Genomic DNA, 21,912 nt, shown 5'->3' with positions numbered 1-21,912 from the left:
ATCTATCAGGCAGGACAAGACATAGAGATAAGTGACCGCTAAGCAAGTCATAAGCCTTTCTAACATTGAGTGCCACATAAACGGTCCTGGTGCATTATGGTCTTTTCTGTAAAGTTACATGTATTAACATTATTATGTAAATGCATTAAATATTAATATAATATTTTTGTATTTGATTATTTTTTTAAAACATTTTATAGAACGGGTCACATTCTTTTTTTGTTTGATAATGTATATGTATGTACAGTGCTTTGTTACACTACCTGAGGTGAAATTCACTTATGAATTGGACTTCCACACAACACACAACCATTATAGAAAGAACAATAACACTTAATATTAAATGAACACGCTGAGCAAGCACATAGAGAGCACTCTTTTTATCATATCGTTTCTCTTGGGTTCAGGATGAATGATGAAGTGACCTAGATATATCTAATTTATGGGATAACCCCTTAAGGTGCCTTTGCAAAAACGATGCACTGGAGGCTTTTTTTTCACAGTGGTCTGCACATATTTCACAATATTTATATAACAGGTCATAAAAAGAAAACAACAGTATAACCCGGTTAAAATACGGTATGTCAAGTAAAACTTGTACCTATGGACACAGAAAAGTCAAGAGTGAACTCTCTCAATTATGGACTCAAGGCCCCTGGTACCATATCTGATTACTGGTCTCCATGAGTGGCACTTAGACCCACCTAAGCTCTGTACGGTTCCAACTACTCCTTCCCAGTCCCGCCAGTCCTGGTATGGCGCAGGAAAGAGAAACCTAGGTGTCGCAACATCAAGGAAATTTCACCTGTACAGCGGTACAGAATGATGATACTATATTTTCATTATCATTATCAAGAAAGAATAATAATAATTCCCAGGTACTCAAGGACTGATATATGCATGTTTGCCCCACTGCATTGAAACACAAGCTGAACATGTGAACTAAAGAAAGCGTTATAAAATTAAAATATTCACACCAGTTTTAAATCTTTGACTCAGTGGTCTGCCCCAGCCGCAGAAAGGCTGTTAACTGTCTAGCTGTCTTATAAAAGCAAAGTTCCTTGCTGTAAGGCAGCTTATGGCTAAGCACAGTTTGTGCGAAACGCGTCAAGTGGTTTAGCCTTTTTTTGTTCGTGTTCACGTTCTGTTGTTCCTTTCGATTTTATTGTCCACGGACGCTCAATACATACATTTTTATACATGCATATATGGCAAAGGTGGCAAAGGCAGGCTGGTTATGGAGCTGAGGTGGCACCGGAAGGATGTTTAGGAGCAGAGAGAGCACAAGAAGGCTGTTTGGGGGCACAGGCTATTTTGGGGACAAACATGCCACGAACAAGCTGCATGTGAGCACTGGCCAGCTGCTTGGGGCAACAATGGCACAGACCTGTTTGGGGAACAGATGGTACAGAGAAGCTGTTTAGGTGCAAAGGTGGCACAAACAAGATGTTTGGGGCAAAGGTGGCACTGTGAGACATGTTGCTTGTAAAATTGAGGTGCCTTGGGGGTCCTGTGGTTTCTAGTTACGCCCCTGGTGTGTCATGTAGGCACATGAGCTCAACCATGTAATAAAATATATAGGGCTGGTGTCCCAATATTTCCAGGGCTGCTTTTGATTGCTAGTCCGGCCCTGCTTTGTGTGTGTTTCAGTTGCAGGGGGACACAGAAGAAATGCTGCACCCAAGCACCACTAACCCTAGCCACTTAATTCCATGGAAAAGAAAAGAAGGGACTCTAGTCAACCCTGTGTTATTCATTTTCATATATTTGGTAGCTGAACTGTAGAATGTTTGAGTTATTTCTATGGCAAAAGAATTACAAATTCCAAGCATTCAGTCCATGTCCAGTTTCTTCCAAATACAGCCAACGGCTACCACTGACTTAGCTAGGAAGGTTGGATCTAGAACTTCACAAGGGAACTGAAGAAAAAACCTGAGGTAAAATATAACCACCATTTCATTGCTTGAAACAGATTAATATCCACATAAAGTGGATATTAATCACTAAAGGGAGAGTTTGCAGGAGAGTCATGTTTTTTCTTTCTTACTTCATGATTCATTATACAAAACACCAACACTAGCAAATTTCTCCAGCAAGTAGGACTGACAATGTGTAATGTTTAATTCAATGTGTAAATCTAACTTATTTAACTATACATTATGAAGGGCCAGCCAAGCTCCTCCAGCAGCAGGGTTTCACAAGTAACGGACCTTCATAATATATAGTGGAGTCAAGAAGTAGAGAAAGCAACTCTTCCGCAAACTCTCCGATCAGCTCTACATTTAGTGAATACACCTCATAGCATGCTACCCAACTGTCCCGATTTAGGCAGGACAGTCCTGATTTTGGGACTCTGTCCCGCCTATCCCTACCTCTGTCCTGCTTTGCAGGGGCGGAGGAAGGGTAAGGCTAGAGTTTAAACATATACACTGCCTGATCAGCAGCTGCAGCCTGCAGACTAGCGGGGAGATCACAATCTCCCTCTAGTTGGTGCAACATTAGGGAGCGCGAGGTCTCTCAATTCAGACCTTGCTTTACTGCTCCCTCGTCACTACGTCATCCCTGCGCTCTGCAGCAATAGCCCGCACGTAGTGATAAGGGAGCAGTAAAGTGAGGTCTGAAGTGACAGACCTTGCGCTTCCACTACAGGATGCAGGCTTTAGGCTGGAGACTGGTGGAAGAAGGATGGAGGAAGAGGTAAGAGATGGGGAGATAGGAGTATAAGGGCAGTGTATGTGTTTGTAAGCTTGTGTGTGTATGGGCCGGTATGTGTAAGAGCAGTATAGGTATTTGTTAGCTGGTGTGTGTGTGTGTAAGGGCAGTGTACATGTATGTGTGTGTGTGTAAGGGCAGTGTACGTGTATATGTGTGTGTAAGGGCAGTGTACGTGTATATGTGTGTATATATGTGTGTGTGTGTGTGTGTGTGTGTGTGTGTGTGAGGGCAGTGTACGTGTATATGTGTGTGTAAGGGCAGTGAATGTGCAGATCTGTGTGTGTAAAGGCAGTGTGTAGGGGTCCTGGGAAGGAGGCTAACGTTAGCCTTTTTTAATTCAGCCAGCTCAGCCAGCATTATGGTGGACACCTGGATGGCCGAGACTCATGGGAATTTTAGTTCACAGCTAGCATCTGCAGCTTTAAGTAAGTAGTATTTCTGGCTAAGCTTCATGGGAAGTCAGTTCAATGTGTTGGTTATTTTTTAATATGCATTACTGTGCTGAAGTATGCATTACTGTGCTGAACTGAAGTGTGTTTTAAGTGTCGATGCAAGTGTAACATTGTAAAGTGCAATTGCTTATATCGATGAGTTCCGCGAGATTAAAAAAAAAAAAAGTGCCTCTTTCACATTTGAAATGTTGGGAGGTATGTCATAGGTATTTAGCCACTACTGGTGTATAGTTAAAGCATGAGGGTGGCCTGAAAGCAAGATATCGATATCGTAAACTTTTAGTGTGGGAATTGTGAAATATAGATTTAAATTGTGATTTCACATGGAACAGAAAATATTAAATCTGTTGTTTCAGAAAAGATTATCTCCCATTGGTAGAATATTGATCTGTCAACTATAGATACATTCCTGCAGCTAAAAAACCATAAATCTTGAGAATAAGGTTCTTATATCTAAGGTCACATTTCTTTTGTGGCCCTTAGTGATATCCTTCAGGCTTAATACATTGAGATTTAAAGAATACCAGTGTGGCAAGGGGCATTAAAGACAGGCGTTTCCTGGAAAACTTTAAGGTTTATTCCTTAGTGGTATTGGAACAAGGTCATATATTTTTACGTAGTAGACAGATGAATAAATAGACATAGATTAGAACTATATTTCATGATAGATTTCCCAGTGTTGTGACATTTAGTTGAGAGTGGAATAGATTCCATATATAATATACCATTCCTAAACTATTTCAGTTTACAACATATCCCTCTAAACTGTTAATTCTATTAGATTTTGGTGTTAAACTTGTCAATTTCGTAGATATTTGGGCTTATGTTACTTTTATAAATCACCCCTCAGACAACTAAAGCATTTTAAAAGTTTTTGTGTTGCTTATTTTGCCAGCTCGGGTATGTACTAGAGAGCCCAAGTAATGTTTTGTCGTAGAAAAAATGCACCTTAGAAAAACACACAACAGTTTTGGAGGAGAGGATGGGGTGGCACAGTTGTGACAGGATGTCCATACGTGGTTCAGAGTGGCTGCAGTACGTATTTTCCACGACTCTCATCCAATTTGGAGGTCAGGGCTATATATATATATATATATATATATATTATATATATATATATATTATATATATATATATATTATATATATATATATAGAGTAATTCTCTCTCTGTATCCGCAAATCTTTTACACTCTGCATAAGTAATTATGTACCGGTATTTAGTGTTTATAAAAATCAGCTTAGCTGACTTGTATGGTTACACTCATTAATAACAGGGGTATAAAACCAGACACATAGACAGCCTGCTAGATCCAATGTAGGTGCTATAATTGTAACATGGAAGAGTCTAGGAGTAATAACAACCCAGCCACAAAGATGGCCACACTCACAGCTGGGCTGTTGAGTTCTGAAGCACATAGTGAATAATAATCACATGTCCTCTTTAGCATCACCCGCTGAGTTCCAAACAGTTCCTGAAAGCCAGTCTGGCCCGCACAGAGCCCTAACCTTAACTCCACTGAACATCTTTGGTATGAATTGGAACACCAATTGCGAGCCAGACCTTTTCGTCCAACATCAGTGTCTGACCTCACAAAATGCTCTTTTGGCTAAATGGGTAAAACTACTAAACACTCAAAAACATTTTGTAAAGCCTTCCCAGAAGAATGAAGGCTGTTATATACGTTACCTATATAATGTATGATAATAATTATTACAATAAGTCATCGATGCACCAGGCACAGGCGAACACCAGGTTTAGCCCACCTTTGCTTTTTGACATGGCATTAAATGGCCCACTGCTGCACCCTAATGGTAAAATATGGGTATTACCAAGTTTGTTAAATAAAAAAACAGCACACTAAATGTTGCAAACAGGAGATGAAATAAACGAACAGGTTTATTATCCAAAGACACAAACAAGACGGAGTGTTTTCTGGTTAGAGCTAATCTTGAGTAACACATACAGCTCCTTGAACAATCTTCAGAAATTACAAAGTTGGCTCCAGAAACCATATTGGTCTTGAATGGCATAAAGTAGCTATAAACATGTGTATCATACAAAATGAGACTATAAAATTATAAACAGAGACAGCAGTTTGAATGTTGTGAAGGAGCGGGAAAGCTGTTGACTGCAAGGGAGCAGAATAGCTGTGACTTCCCCTTCCTTAGCAAACAAAGGCATGTATGTTACTGTGTTAGTACTGTACATAAGTGTGTGTGTGTGTGTGTGTGTGTGCGTAGTGTACATTATGTGCATACTGCATATAATTACTATATATTGAATGAGTATTTAAACAGAAACACACACAAAATAAGGTTATGTATTGATCAGTTGAAGATGTTGAGACCAGAGGCTCGCAAAAGCCTAACCCTGTATTTCCCCTAGAAGCAATGGTTCAGTATTAATGAATTTATACATTTTTATAGAACATAACTACAGCAAAAAACAAGAATTTTCTGTTATATATATAGTCTAATGGGAGCCTCATGCACTGGATGTGGTTGTCATTTATTTTCAAACCGATTACCAAGGACTGAAGAGACCCCCTAATTTATCCACAACATAAGGATAGCTGCACAAGACTGGACTGGTACAAATTCAGGATATGATTTGGAAAAACAAGGTCAACATTTTAAATTTCTCAGTTTATTGGTGGGACTTTTGGGGCACTGGAGTGTCCATTTCAGTTACTGATCTCCTTTGGCTGACAAACACGAGCGATTCCATACATTTAAACTCAATATATCCTTAAATTACACAGATTTAATCATTAGTGGTAGCTATAGACAGTTTAAAAATGAATTAAGTTATGCTAAAAGGCTGGTGACTTAAACTTATTATATGTTTTAAAATATTATTATATCTTTTGAAATGTTTTACATAAAAATGAACCACAATCAGAAAGAAAACCATATCCAAAATTAGTGAAAATTAATCTTTATTTACTGCTTCAGGATAGTTACTGTGTATGAGAGTTTCAGACTAAAAAATAAGAAACAAATATTTGTATTCTATACATTTGTTGCTTTTACTCTATGAACTTGTACAAAATTTCTGTCTGTGTATTCAAACAATCTCTTACTTTTCTATAAATTATCAATTATATACAAGTAATACTTTCAGGAATAAGGATGTAGCCAAAAGGGTTTCGTTTAATAAAGAGAATCAAAGTTTTATATAAAATACCATTAAGACACATTGCACTTTCTGCATTCTACAAAACAGTAAGGTGCTTAACCCCTTACCTGCTAGAGGGTCTGTAAAGCACTGCTTTGAATTTGAAGTGGGGTGCTCTGGCAGAAAAAGACCAAGTGAGTCCCAGATGGGCAAATAACACATTGATCACACCTCTGGGACTTAACGGGTTAAAGTTGACATTTACAGGGGTGCTTTCAAGGCTTGTCTGGAACCTGAACAAGGCGCACAAGCCAAGTTTAAACTTATGGTCATGTTTTATCCATACAGTTCTATAAACACAGATCTTACACATATTGCTATAGGGTACATTACGGTCTGTACTGACACCATTCACTGTGTTTTTATATATATATATATATTTACGTCGCTCTGTTTGATTATAGACTGAGGCACTAATTATAACTAAGAAGCCATTGAAGTGTAAACATTAATGTCTAGCTTGAATCATACCAGTGGTCTCTGTTTCGATTATGTAGCCATGCTGATAAAAGCATACTAGTCATTCTGCTTTGTATCCTTTATTTTACTGCCATTGCGTGCTACTTTTTTTCAAATCTAATAAATGTTACTGCTAAAATGATACATTGCATATCTTAATCACTGCATAGTAACCGGCCACATTAAAGTTTACTTACTTCTCAAAGACACGTGGAAGCAACTGTGCTTACAGAGGGTTTGGATTGTTTTTTCTTTTTTAATTACAGAGTATGATAGGAACCTCAAGCTGTGATATTAGATCATTATATACTGACATATCTTTTAGAATAATTCATATCGTAAGTAGCTTAGATAGCAAAATAATAATTTAAGTGTAGAAAAAGACAATCACACCAAGTGAACAAAATAATTGTAAGTAATCACATATTATTACACCATGACTTTGGTTATGTTGCATTGTAACAAATTATTTGGTAACTAGGCTAAAGGTGAAGGAATACACACACATACACATTATATATATATATATGCACACATATACACATATATATATATACACACACACACACACACATACACACACACACTAGAATAAGTGTAAACATATACAACTTTGTAAACGAGACTGTACTGTATATCTGTGCAAGTTTGCAAGAATTAATGTGTGTACACTCTACCCTAATTTGAGCGTTCCACAAAATTAAAAGAGAACCAAAAAAATTGTTCGGGTGATCATTATACGTGTCAGCCATGCTGAAACAGAGTAAAAACTTTAATAATAACAAAACAATAAAAGGTTCCTTAACAATAGGAAAATTCATTTTCACTCGCTCAAAATAGAAAGATTAAAAAAATGTATAAAAAAAGCAATGACTGTATGAGGAGTGGGTATGGCTCAAAAAAGGTAAATTAAATGGAAAGAGTTGGGTGGTTATTAAAGTGTCTCTGTCTTCTGAAAACTTTACATCGTGAAAAATGAAAGGAAAGTAAAACATCACATTCATCACCTGCCTCTGATGCGTAAGGTATGCTAGTCCGTCAGGCTGGCTAGCATGGAAACCACACAGAAGGGTCATGTCAGGGTTAAATCCTGCATGCAGCCGCTAGGGGAGCCGGCATTTGGAATGCTAGTCCCTTGCATGGGTGCCTGCGTGCTTGGTAAACGACGGGCGCTTCTACTGTAAACGCTACTAATTGTTTGCTTCCCTAACCCCTGGCAAAAAAATAATAGGGCCTGTCTGTCCCTGTTTCTTGTACTAGCTATGGACGCTACGCCTATAACAAAGTGTTGGGCGAGTCCTTATTATGCTCATATCATAATCAAGGTCAAAATCGATCATAAAAATATCTAAACACTTGAAAAAGGGTAACTTATGGGCAATTTAAAGGCGCTGTTGATTATTAATTGCCTGGTCAAATTACACAGCCTGAAGCAACACTGGTTTTATTTATGAAAAACCTTACTGATGGGGCCTGAAACCCAGAATTTTAGGGGCTTTGGTGGCCCCGCTTTATTTCTTCTTTTTTTGTGAAATGAGCTCACAGCCTCTTGGGCGTCACATCTATGCACTTTTCACAGTCCGTAATTCAGTAGTTTCAAAATACATTTTCTGCTTTCGTAAAGAGGTATTCTCCTTATTTTAGGCAAGACAGGCATTAGAACTTCTCAGTGTACATGTATATACAAATCAGGACATATTTCTTAATGCCTCGTGAAAAAATGAGAGCTTCCTAAATAACCTGCCAAATAACACTATAGCATTTCCCTGGGAAATTGACTTCTTTTTTATGTGTAAACACAGCACTTTTTTTTTTTTTATTTTAAGAATTTTTTCCTGCGGTGATCCTTAATCCACCCCATCAAAGCCTTGTGCATTTTCAATTGCAATGTGTAGCTTGTCCCAGAGGTCCTCAAACGACTCGTAAGGTGGCAGGTCCAGGCGGTTAAAGCTGAGCAAAGAAGAAAAAAACACAATAAAAGTAATATTAATATAAAGAGAAAAGGCCCAATTTAAGACTATGGTGACAACCACCTGAGAAATGTGTAGCTAAAAGAGGCATAGAGACCACAGGAGCTAAAATTAAAGCTTCTTCTATATTAGAGAACTGTAGTAGCAGCAACAACATAGACTTTAGATATTCTCAAGGAAACCTGTCCCTAAAAAGAAACCTGGCATTCACTAATTAATTTCACAGACTGCCTATAAGTAGTGTTGACATTTTTCAGGGAAAATGGGATATTTTGGCCAGACACACAAAGAGAAATTATAATTTAAGATCGCTTTGTGATATGTTTCCCTTACTCATAAAGCACACTTACCACGTATGCGCCCTTGGGAGTTTTTCTGGAGTGCCCCATTTTTCAACTGTAAACAACTGTGGTCCATTTGAGCCTAAAAGTAAACACATTTTTAGTATTTTTTTTTTTTGCCATACTTGTTTGACAATTTCTCTTGTACATGATGCATATTATGATTTTATCTACAAAAACGTGTCAAGTGTGGTTTTCTAAATGAAAAAGCTTCACTTTTTACCAGTTACGCCTGAACAGAAGCATTTCACAGTTTACAAACCAAACTTAATGCCATGCATATCGAGTCCCGTTATCATCAAAAGTAGGAGTAACCATTTTTAGTGGAAGACTGGATTCATTTTTAACGTTTATGACATGCCATTGTTATATGAAACGTTATAGAGCTACTAGCGCCGATCATGTAATAGATGTTGGAAATCCATTTAGCAAAATTACTGAAGGTTATATAAGCTCATAAGGTGAAGCATCTCCTGTAATGTAATACTGCTACATTTTCCTTTCTTTGATGTGAATTACGCAAACACTTTGTCTGTACTGGAGATTAAAACATACAGTATCTTTAAGGCACAGATCATGTTAGCAGGGGGTAACATACCGTAAAGCTCAGCAAAGCCGTTCATAGGTACACGTGAAGTTCCTGTTACAAACTGCAGTAACCGAATCCTCTTCTCCGCATCCATCATTAACACCGCCTATACAAGACAAAGTTCGGATTTTATGGGTTATTCCAAAGCATTCAATAAAACATGACAGGCTTAGATGCTGCTGCTGCAGAGTTTGTATTATTTAAATTGCCTAGCAGCTGCCTTCAGACTATTCATACTTAAGGATAACGTTATTGGACTCCAATCAATTTAAATTAAACCCAAAAAACAGTGATTAAAATCAAACTCTGAAGCCATACCATATAAAATAAAAGGATCAAACTTTTTCCGATTGTCATGATAAGAGGCATCATGCAACTGATCACCGTACTAACTCTGACCTTATGTCAGGTTACATGGTACAGTCAGCCACCATCTGTAAGGTTCAATTGTTATACAAAAAATTACATTTAACCCCTTAATGACAAAGCCTGTATATGTACGGGCTCAAAATGCATTGTTTTCCAAAGGGTTTAGGGACTGCCCATTGTCCTTAAGGGGTTAAAATGGCAAGTACATAAAAAAATTAAGTGTAAGTGCGTGTGACGGAAGAAAAATACAGAGCATCTACTGAAACCTTTAAAGCCAATTTCAATTGTACTTGATACTGAACAGTTTGTAATGCAAACAATTGAACATACAATACAAATTCAGCCTGTAGATGATGGCGTCCTTTAGGTTTAATTTGATTTTTTTTTAAATTATCCGCCTAGTTTAGGACAGATGCCTGTGTCTGGGAGCATAAAAATTGTATTTGAAGTATATTAATTGCACCTGCACAGATCTGGTTTTCTTAAACTTTTCTGTATATTACAAAATTCTTTTAAGATTTTATTGGATATTTTTGTGATACAGAAACCTTATTCTTCATGTTAGAGATTCTACGCCTTTCCTTATACTAAGTGCATCACCTCTCTGTTGTCTCTCGGATTTGCTGTATGCATTATTCATATACTATCAAATAGTATCTGCTTTTGAGCCTCTGCGCCGTTTACTTGGCGTAAATGGATACAGACAGGTCAAAGTTACCGTCCTTTGCTGAACAAATGGCAAACAATTCTTATGCTGATTATTTTATGATAATACAAATATTCTGGTTTCCATCCCAGACATCTGCAGAGTATCATCGAGAACATTCAAGGCAGTAAGCACACTTTGTTGTAGAGAGTTATGCTATGTTTAAAGAAAGTCTTTCATCTACGGTAACTTAATACAACCAAGCCAAAATGCAATCTCTGTGGGACAAAGCGCTATCCATGTTAAGATCAGAAGATCCGATTTTGGCATTGACTTTGTTTATAGTGTGGGATGTAATGCATTTTGTATTATTAACTGTTCAAAAAAAAAATCTATTAAAATTATTTCAATCCCCCTACTGATGGTATTGAATGCAAGATAATGGTAAATATTTATTCTGAATATATAACACCAGTTTCTTCACTTGGAAAACTTTCATCATGTACATAAAGTAACCGTACTACATATTGAAGCACAATATGAGAAATGCTCTGTCTTTATGGTTACTAAAATGTTCTTTGTTGTTGTCACAACTGTAAATACTGAAAGCGCAGAATAACACTTTCTATTTCAATAAATCCATTACCTTCCAAAACCACTGTATAACTTGGTGTCCTGAGGCATATCCGTTCTTGTATTTTGAATGCTCTCTCCAGTCATTCACATCAACATCTCCCAAACCACACATCAGCAACTGCAGAAGAAAAGAGTATTGGTGAATATTCCTTAACCAAAAACGTTATATCTGTAGGTGGTGCATATCGAAGATATCATACCTCCAATTCATTTTCATCAAATATTTTAATCAGGTCTTGGGGGATCAGCTCAAAAAATCCCTAAAAAAAAAAATTTTTGCACATATCAGACAAACATCAAAATCAAGCTTGTTGAAATAATTATTTATACTGTAAACAAAGAAAAGTTTTTAAAATGCTCATTTGGAAAGCATACACTAAAACTTAAATAGTATTAAGCTTGAAACACTTGTCACACTCAATATTGGACAAAAGCAGTAGTGGAAACAGTGACATATTATGGTCTAGGCCAACAAGGCTGGGGGGGGGCAGAAAACCCACTGATGCATACCCAGAAGCATTGGGATATCTGCAACGTGGCTACTCAACGGGACTGCTAAAAAGGAGATCGATGATCTCCCCAACAGGCATGGTCCTTCATAGTTTCCTCCCATGCGGGGCTGGCGGTGGATAGATCACTGGCTGTTTGAGACATCAGAGCAAACCACCTACCAGTTGTGTCTATCCTGTGTTGAAACAAGCAAATCTATACCTAAGGATACAAATCACTCAAACAATCATACCTCCTTAAAGGCGGCCATCTGTTTTTGGACCCTGTTCACAAATCTCCATTGTATGACAAGACTATATAAAAAACAGACATGATGGTTAGTAATTACACAATCATGGTGATTTAAAATATATATTATATATATTAAATTAGATTCTAATGCTATTGAGCATTAAGAGTCTATTGGGTACAGCTAAAGAACTCTATGATCGCTAAACTGTGTATTTGTTTTGGCACTACAATACAAGGTTTTTGTTTAGTATGATGGCCCCCACCATTCAGAGAGATTGTGGGGTTCATGCTGAATGGAGTGACTAATTAGAGAGCTGTAAGCTAGTCAAGCCGACCCTTAAACCAGAAAGTAAAATACATTCAAATTACTAGAGGATGTTAACGTGAAACACACCAACACACCCCATTTCTATATGCAAAAGCACCCCTATCGGCAGAGCAAAACAGGCCTTCTTTAATTGAGGACTGATAAACTACGATATTGTTTGCTCTTCATTCTTCTTATACGTAAAGGGTAACGATAAGAAAACAACAGTTTTTACATGGCACTTTTGTTTTCCTTTAATAATAAAGTCCCAATTTATAACTCACTTACTGAATGTACTCTTTCTTGTTCTTGTTGGTGACTACTATATCCGAACCACCAGGCTTCAGGTCATGTTGACGAGTCTATAAGAAAATAAATGGCTCAGTTATAAGAGTCACATATAACATTCTAGCTGACACGTGAAGTACAGTAAAGGACACGGCTCTTCGCCCTATAAAAGTGAAATAGCATTGGCTTATATCATACCTGACCGAAAAGTTCTTCATCAACCGTGAATCGTAGGTCTAGTTCTGTAGGATCATTCTCAAGTATCCACTGGAGTGAGTTGTAATATTCACTGTCCTGAGAGCGGGAAAAAACAGTAAGAAGGTAAACTATTAATAACTAAAGACTTATGATACAATATGAATGAACACATTTAATAACTTGCTATGTAGACATAACTAAAGTTTGTCAGAAATAACTACCGTATTTGCTCGATTATAAGACGATTCTTTTTCCAGAGCAAATGCTCTGAAAAATACCGCTCGTCTTATAATCGAGGTCGTCTTCTAATCGGACCTCAAACAAATTTCTGCTGGGGCCGTGCTGCTTACCGGTGCTTTAGCCGCGAGCAGCGTCTCTGCTATTAGCAGCAGGAGAACAGGAAGCATTCAAAGTCCTCACATAACTCTACCTCCCCCCTCCTTCCTCTGGGGGCGGGGCCAGGGAAGTTGCTCGCACAGCCGGGCCCCTGCAGAAGTCTTCAAGTGAGAGATCTGCAGTTCAGGTAAGGGGGGGGGGTTGGGTTTTTGTGATTAATGTGTGAAGTATGTGTGATTAATGGAATGAATGAGTATTTAAATGTTTGTGAATGAGTGTGCGTGTGTGATAGCATGGATGTGTAAGGGGGGTGGGGGTGGTAGCATGGCATAGGGAGGCTGTAATCCCACTACTATCATCCCCAGGTTCCAGCATGTACTGGCTGCCTTGGCTTGATAGGAGTGTGATTGCTGTTAGCAGTTATATATATATATATATATATATATATATATATATATATCTCCAGAAATGCATTTTAACCCCCTATATGCCACTCAGCCCCATGATATGCCTTTTAACCCCTTATATGCCACTATAAGGCATATCATGGGGCAGAGGGGCATATAGGGGGTTAAAAGGCATATCATGGGACAGAGTGGCAAATAGGGGTTTATAAGGCATTTCTTGGGGCAGAGTGGCAAGCCTGGGGGCAGATGTGCATATTTTTCTCAATCATAGCTTTTATTAAATATGAAAAAATAGTTTACAGGAATTAATATTTACTACTTGTCCTATGGGGTAGTCTTATATTCAGGCTTTTTGGTTTTTTCCTAAATTAATATTTTGATTTTGGGGGGTCGTCTTATAATCAGGGTCGTCTTATAATCGCGCAAATACGGTATATATATTATTCGAGGTAGGTGGGAAAAAGATTACACGAAGCAATAGAATATGTAGGCTTGGGGTTGTTTTGTTATAATGATAACGACTGGTTAATATTTTCTATTTTTGATATGATGCAGCACCTACAGTGGGTTATGGAGACATTTATTCAAACAGAGACAGAAGATGTGATGGGCTCTGGTCATTAGACAATTGAGGTTGCAAGCTATCATCACCACTTTTTTTGGGAATAAATACTATTCACAATTGATTCCAATATTCTGTTCCCATTAGGTCTCATTGTCAAACTGAAACACTCAAGACACATTATTTTACTGTCATATGGTATAATGAAATTTAGATATTTTTTTGAACTATGTCTCTTTCAGAACTCTAATGTGATTCTGACGAGCCCCTTATAATAATAATAATTATGATGCAACATTTGAAGTATAATGCACATTTCTTCATAATATTTGAATGGGTTGCACCAAAACAAGTCATTTGTTGTGTGACACATCCACCTCTTAATGTCTCCACACATATATCACACAGGAAGATCAATAGCACGTTTCCTTGTGTTTAGCCATGTAATGCTAGAATATGGACGTCTTACTCCTAACATGGATAGATTATGGATATATCTAAAATCCAACGCAAGAAGCACTCAACGTATTACTATTGATGAACAGCAATGTTTCTGACGGCTGATTAGCTAATACCAGCTACATATTGAATATTGAAATTTTTGTCTTCTATGTGATTAGGTACTTTCAATAACCGAGATAAGATCATATGAAGAATATCCATTACTGGAATGAAAAGACAAAACATACCACAGATTCCATGTCATTCAGTGTTATTGCCTTCTGCAGCATCATTTTATAGAAAGGACGGATGAAAAACCCTGCAATCAAAAATACAAAAAGGTTAAACAAATATATACAACATTACCATTTATATTAGTGTTTTGGGTTGTATAAGGGGGCTTCATTCATAAGAGTGTGATAGAGAAGTTTATGAATGATAAAGCTTCTCAAGCTTCTTAACACCCTTTCGGACACAGTGAGAATACACTCAGAGTCCCGGCCATCCAAGTAAGTCTGAAAAGGACGTTGGGAGTGAAAGTCACGTGTACACACTTTATTTAACTGCATATACACACACAGATATGGATAATAAACATGGGTATGTAGATACCCAGCGTGACTGCAGCGAGGGTAATCTGACCTAATGTACATTCGATAACACTATCTTCTCTACATATCTCTGGAACAGGACCTTTTGTTTTCAATCGGTATAGCCGATTTGGAGGTAGCTGGTTTAAAGTTTCCATTAACAAAGTAATCTCCCTTTGGTACCAGACGAGAGGGGAGGAGAAATTGAGCAAGTCTTGTGAAAATGGTAAGAAGTCTACACTCCTGGTATACACATATGTGGGCTTCTAACATATAAACACAATGCTTACTGCAGTTTATACACAAAGACAACATATGTGTATTAAATGTACTTGGAAAATTAAACATTTGGGAAGGTAGCCGGTCCATTTAATTTCCTGGCTGTGTTTTATGGAACCTGGCCAAAGGCTCAGTAAAACCAGTACACAAAATACCATTAAATGGCACACCTAATGTGCGTCTATACTCCTCAACATAAACACGGTTTAGTGACGCATTTCTATACAAACCAGCATGATTGCGTGCCCCCATACGGAGGAAGAGTTTCCTCCAAAGAAGAACTGATCTATTTATATTTTTATTTATAAAGCACCTAGAGATTTCATGATTTCTTCAGTTTGCAGGACTATAATTGGGCAATAAACCCCATATACGTTTGACTGCAGAAAGTACTGTTAATAGGGAACTGTATTTAACCAAGTGACTCATTTTCCCGCTGCAAGGCTTTTGCCATACAGCAGTATCTTGATACCCCACGTGGATCTGTGTGTCATTGAAACAAACTGTTGTAGGTAGAGTGGTTGCTCTTAAATTGGAAATCTATTTTCCCTGCATGACTGATTGAGTAAGCACTTTGTGAAAGTCCAGGCCACCCACCGAATCCCGAGATGTCTGGAGAGATAATCTTGCTTCATGTAACATGTAAGATGGGTGGATGTAAAACTGAACAGTCATTATATCACTTACTGATCTAGAAACAAGTCGTTCACAGACTTTACAGTGAATTTGCAGACTAAACCTCCTCCAGTAAACCTCCAGCTTTATAAGATCAGTGTTAGGAAGCGTAAATGCATGTTAAATTCTAACAAGCTTTCTTGAACCACAAACCCCGACAATGAATGTAAACACACTGTATCACCTAAAAATGGAAAGGTTGCAAATGGCATCCTGTAATTCATTCAGTTTAAGAGCCATAGTACTTGCTATTTTGCTGGTTCTTCTTGCATTATACACAACGCACTATAACTCTAATTCATAACCCCAATGCTGGCCGTGCGTACACAATAAGGTATAAACGTGGACGTATTAAGTCATAAACCTACCATCTAAAAGCTTTCCGTGATACACAGCCATGCCTGCCACACGGCCAATGAACTTGAAGTAAGAAAGGTGATCTTCATTACACAGCCCAGAATTAGGATTAATCTGTAAAGTATAATTATCGCTGTGAAGAAAAAAAAAAAAAAGAACACATGAGTTCATATACTCTAAGCAGGCAACAATCCATGTATCTTTACAGGAGTAGGCATCCGTACTACAGCTCCACCAATACAACTATCGTTCAGGATTCTACGAAATCAATAAAGACTATATGAAAGAAATGTGGTTTAAATCCATATGACAATGTTCTGCATCTATGTTCGGATATTCAGCCACATGTTTATCCTTAACTATTCAGACACATGAGGCAGCAAAATTATTTGTGAAGGACATTTAGCTAAATGCCCCAAAAGCAACAAATTCCACAAGCCTTGCCAAGGTCAAACAGGTACAGGCACTTCGGCTACCACTGGGGGGTATTTGGATAAAGGGTATGTCATATTTAGTGCAGGCTTTATGTAGTGTATATGACAGCTGACTGGTTTTGTCAGCAGAAATAAGACGCTCAGTATGTATGTCTGCTATATGTGACCCAAAGGGTTGGTGCATAACGTGAGATTATCCTACTCTAAACCCTTCTTATTATCGCCAAACATTTTAGATGAAAAACTCTACCAGTTCATGTCTATATCCCTCATAAATCCAAAGATTTTTTTTATTATTATTATTACTATTTTGTGTGTAAATCTTGCCTTGATAATTCCATTGAAGCAAATATCTCCATGTAATGGACAAGAATGCCTCCTTATATACTCACGTGGCAGAATATTCAAAGAGGCCATAATAAGGATTGAACATTTCCTTGGAGATCAGGAAGAACCATTCTCTAGCCACCCCGCCATAGTCCAAGCCTTTCTCGCTGTCAAACTCAATCCAGAGACGGGCTTTCAGGACATCGGGCCTTTTCACCGCTATTATTCGCCTGTAGGAATCTTCGAGAATAGCTGTACGGTGCAATTTCATTTCAAATCTATTTGGAATATCAAGCTAAACAAACAAACAAAAAAAGAATACACGAGATGAGATTTTTGAAAATAAATTACAACATTCCCTACATGCAACGTGAAGACTGCAGAGTTAAATAATGAAATATAATTAGTAATGGAGAATGCTGATTATGCAATACCACACAAAAAGCTATTTTCCTCTGCTTTTAAATCCACCCAGCCCTTCAAACTGTTTAATATTTTTGGCAGAGGCATGTTTTGAGTTGCTCTTCGTTTTTAGTTTTAGTTGGATATGCCTTTGCTTCTAAGGAAAAAAAGTTTGCCAGGAGACAAAAAAAGTAGATTTGAAACAAATTTAATTTTTTTTGCTAAATATGACACACCTTATATTCAAAAAAGTAAAAGACATTGGTGGATAAACATTTCTCATCTCGCTGCATATACATTATACGTTCAGTTGACTTAACTCACTGTTTAGTGAATAAAGCCCTTTGAGTATACCTTTTTTGTTTCACATTGCAAAGTAAAATATTATTGGCAAAAGATCTCTCTCTTCATCTTTCATGATCAGAAAATAAATGGTACCAAATAATAATAATAAATGATACCCCAAAGGGGACTGCCAGCTTCCACATTTGACACATTTCTACAATTGCGTGTTTTTGTTTTACTATTTGGTTTAAATTCTTTCATTGCTGGTTTTATGTTCTTAAACCCGCAAAGAAAACGTAACTTTTAGTCCTTAGTGAATATATATACATCAGATATGTCGCAAAAGGCAACAAAAATACCATTACACAGGATTATTTAGGGAAACCATTAGTCCAACAACGGTTATTCCTACTATAATACTTCTAAAGGGTTTTCTTCTATTTCATGAAATCTTAATAATAATATAGAAAGCAAAACTGTCCTGGAACGGATTACAGCGTGACCACGGATTCACGGGACTGGCCAAAGGCGTTTCCGTTACTGAGCAGAAGCAGGGTTTATAAAGCGGTTTCGTTGGAAAATGTCTCTCCGCACTGCTATAGTCAGCAGTAACAAAGTGAGAACTCCAAAATGAACAATGGTGACACCTACCCATTATAATTCAGATTTTGTACAAGCAAGCGAAAAATGAGATGTTATTTTAAAAACGTTCCCCACCTGTTTCTTCTGCTTTTTGCGGAAGTACTCATACTTTCTCTTGTAATCGCGGGAATAAGGCACGGCCTTAAGGTACGAAAAAAAGAGTGGTAAATTAAAGGAGAAGACATATTTCTGAATGAAAACACAGCAAGATTTAATTTCAGAACAGTGATTAAATATATGCATAACTCAAAACGGTAGGAGTCATAACGTACTGGCATCGTCACAACGCGTGTGTGCGTGTTACGGTGCTAAATCAGATAAACCATAAATTGGGCTCTTTCTACAATATTTGCTTTTGCTGGTTTTAATAGCTTGGCATGAGTGGGTTTGAGAGCCCCAAGTAGGAAAATTCAGAGGACCTCTGACGTTACATTACATCTGTTTATATACCGCTAGTAGATTCTGTAGCGCTGTTACAATAGAGGACAGTGAAAATATTTACAATTTTAAATGACATCATCATTAAAGCTGGGTGAACCAGGTCCCTCTCCTCAGGTTTGTGGCAAGCTGGAAGAACTATGAAACTTTTACCATACAGAATTTTACTCCCCGCAGTCACTCGAGCATTTTAGGGGACGATGGCTGGAGAGCCATTTACAAAGGCAGCTCAGGAAATAAAGCAAAAGGATTGTAGATGTTCATCTGGCAAATTCTACATTTTGTCTTTGTGTTCTTACCATGTACATATCATGGGCCTAAGTAATAGGTAACCTATTGCATGCACAATTTTAAATTGCATGTTCCATTTTATAATACACGATAATACCTTGGCTAAGTTATATTCTCTAACAGTTCTGGTCATACAAGGAAATTCTGTGTAAAGAGAGAGAGAGAGAATGAAGAAATAAAACTCACTGGCCCGGTTATCGCAGCTGTCTGTAAGCGTGGATCTTCCCACTGTGTCCGCTTTGTATCTGGAACACATCAGGATTACATTAAACTTCCCCACTCAAATGCAATCTAATTAAATGAGTAAAGACAAAGAGTGTCTTACTGTGGTCAATGTAGAAGACTCTTGCATCTGTGTGTGTTCTTTCTTCCCATCCAGGCTTCAATGAGAAATGATTGTCACTCATTAAAAATTAGCAACGTTTTCAATGTACTTACAGAAGCTTAAGTCACACAAGTTACATTCTTTAACTGATATCAGATATTACATATGTAAAATATGGCAATAAAATGAGTAAAGTTAATATTAAATCAACATTTAAAGGTTGTTCTGTTACCCAAGTATGTACGCCTGTGCGCATTGTGCCACTATCCCAGCAGCCCTAACATTGGCTCACACTTTGCTTTATCCATACAAGCTTAACATTACGTGTTTGAATGCATGCAGTAACTGTGCGTAAACAAGATCATAATCTCAGATCAGTTTGCAAAATATGCTTTCTATGCTATCTTTCCCTGTTTTCTGAACTCAGACTTTGCAAAGACATATTTTTTGTGTGTTTTTTTTTTGGGGGGGGAGGGGGTAGGCTAAATAAATGGTTATATCCTCCACTAGTTTTAAGGTAATACTGTCCATTTAAAGGCATTTAGTACCCAATGACTAACACACACACACACTTCCATGACATCAAAGGATTAACGTGTGTTAAACACTGTAGCGAAACAAGGTTGTACTAATTTGGCCGGTGAGTTACCCTTTAACAAGTGCAGTGTGAGTGTGATCAGCCATTCCAGACCCATCTAACATATCCGGAAAGCATTTTCATATTAAAATACCATTCATTTACTAATCTTAAGTAAGTGGGTTTAAAAAAATTAATAAGGTATGTTAAATATGGTACTTTATTGTATAGCTTTAATGTACAGCATTGTGGAATCTGCCGGGAGATAGAAGTAAACCCTAATAATAACAATAAGAGGTCACTTACAGGTAGCGGTCCAAGATCAGACACATCTATCGGCGGCTTTGGCCTCAGCTGAACTGGAATCCTTAATCTTGGGTCCTCCTATTAAAATAAGTGTATATGAGTATATGTATAAGAGTACAAAGATTTTAGATTTATCCTACCTGATTGGGCTAGGGAATCTGCTGGCATTATATAAATATAATGTAACGGTTATTCACTTAAATGTATTTTGCTTCAATCATTTGCATTCAATAGTTAATGACAGACTACACAAAAATGGTATCAATACAAAGCCCTTTCTATCCTTGAGTTTAAATATATGTATGATTTGCATGATAGCACCAATCATGAAAAAGGGAAATTAAGGTTAGACATATGGCTAAAATTGCAAAAAAAAAGGGCTGGTCTTTGAGGCATTAAATGCCCCTGGTCATGAAGGGGTTAAAGGTACTGTTCCATTTAGACAAACCATCACTTAAAACGCATATAAACCTTAACAGACGTGTTACTTTACTCCTTCCTCTGAACGTTTAATCATAAATATGAAAGAGAAATTTAAGAACATTTTGTTATAATTGTTTTTAGTTTCTATGGCAACAACCCCAGTGCCTACTCTTATGTCACACAACTTATTATACATAAAGCAAAAGTTTACATTAAGGGGTATTTGTGGGAAAGGCATCAGCATTGAATCAAATTCTAATGCTGCATTTAAGTACAGAAATGTTACGTTCAGGATAGTAAGACGTACAACCTTTAAGTTTTAAACTTTCAGGAAATACGTTTACAACTATAACCCGATACTAAGATATATGCATTCTGTGCATGGTAACCATGACACCCGCAGCATTACCACATAACACGCAACTATAAGCATTCACATCCATTTAGAAAAACATATTATATTATATTATTATTTTTTTAATGCAACATACCCATGTAGTAGTTTTAGTAACGTGGTTGATAAAGAATGGTCTTCCGTTTGGAGCATGGCGCATTTCCCAGCCCTTCGGCAGAAAGCGACATTCCGACGCCGCTGAAAGCTGGCTGGGCTCGTTGACTGCCGTGTACGCCTGGCGGTTTGAGGAGAAACTCTGGGTACAAGACGGCTGTGCAACTTCCATCGGTCCCTGCTAAAGAAATCTGACATTTACCACACCTTGGCAGGACATAGTGAGAGAAAACATGAAGCCGGGGGAGAATGTCACCTTCAAAAAGCCCCGCAGCCAACAGCACGCTGACCTGTTTCTACAAACAAAACGCACGGGCCAAACAAACCCGTTCTGCAAAGATGTATTGTTGTTTTGAATCAAACACTAGCTCTAGTAAAATGGACTAATCCATTTCAATTACCGTGTGTAAAAAAAA

The 21,912-nt window shown here is 37.6% G+C and overlaps 1 protein-coding gene across 5 annotated transcripts in view; it reads right to left on the bottom strand.

Moving 5' to 3' along the window:
- Positions 1-8,202: 8,202 nt before the first annotated feature.
- The window catches only part of NEDD4 (NEDD4 E3 ubiquitin protein ligase), a 51,399-nt gene continuing 37,689 nt past the window's right edge, over positions 8,203-21,912 (bottom strand). For 3 of the 5 annotated variants that reach the window (XM_053462935.1, XM_053462932.1, XM_053462934.1), the window contains 16 exons: positions 21,480-21,677; positions 20,566-20,643; positions 19,683-19,737; positions 19,544-19,602; positions 18,704-18,769; positions 17,365-17,594; positions 16,550-16,671; positions 14,886-14,956; positions 12,892-12,987; positions 12,694-12,767; positions 12,100-12,160; positions 11,558-11,617; positions 11,368-11,475; positions 9,716-9,812; positions 9,127-9,199; positions 8,203-8,756 (listed from right to left, as the gene is read on the bottom strand). In XM_053462935.1, coding sequence (XP_053318910.1) covers positions 8,654-8,756; positions 9,127-9,199; positions 9,716-9,812; positions 11,368-11,475; positions 11,558-11,617; positions 12,100-12,160; positions 12,694-12,767; positions 12,892-12,987; positions 14,886-14,956; positions 16,550-16,671; positions 17,365-17,594; positions 18,704-18,769; positions 19,544-19,602; positions 19,683-19,737; positions 20,566-20,643; positions 21,480-21,677 — 1,551 coding nt within the window. In that variant the 3' untranslated portion in view covers positions 8,203-8,653. The remainder of the gene's footprint in view (positions 8,757-9,126; positions 9,200-9,715; positions 9,813-11,367; positions 11,476-11,557; positions 11,618-12,099; positions 12,161-12,693; positions 12,768-12,891; positions 12,988-14,885; positions 14,957-16,549; positions 16,672-17,364; positions 17,595-18,703; positions 18,770-19,543; positions 19,603-19,682; positions 19,738-20,565; positions 20,644-21,479; positions 21,678-21,912) is intronic. The other 2 variants (XM_053462937.1, XM_053462933.1) reach the window with 1 other exon arrangement.

Source organism: Spea bombifrons, chromosome 4, assembly GCF_027358695.1.
Source record: "Spea bombifrons isolate aSpeBom1 chromosome 4, aSpeBom1.2.pri, whole genome shotgun sequence".
Classification (NCBI taxonomy): Eukaryota; Metazoa; Chordata; class Amphibia; order Anura; family Pelobatidae; genus Spea; species Spea bombifrons.
This window is presented reverse-complemented; position numbering and strand designations above follow the sequence as displayed.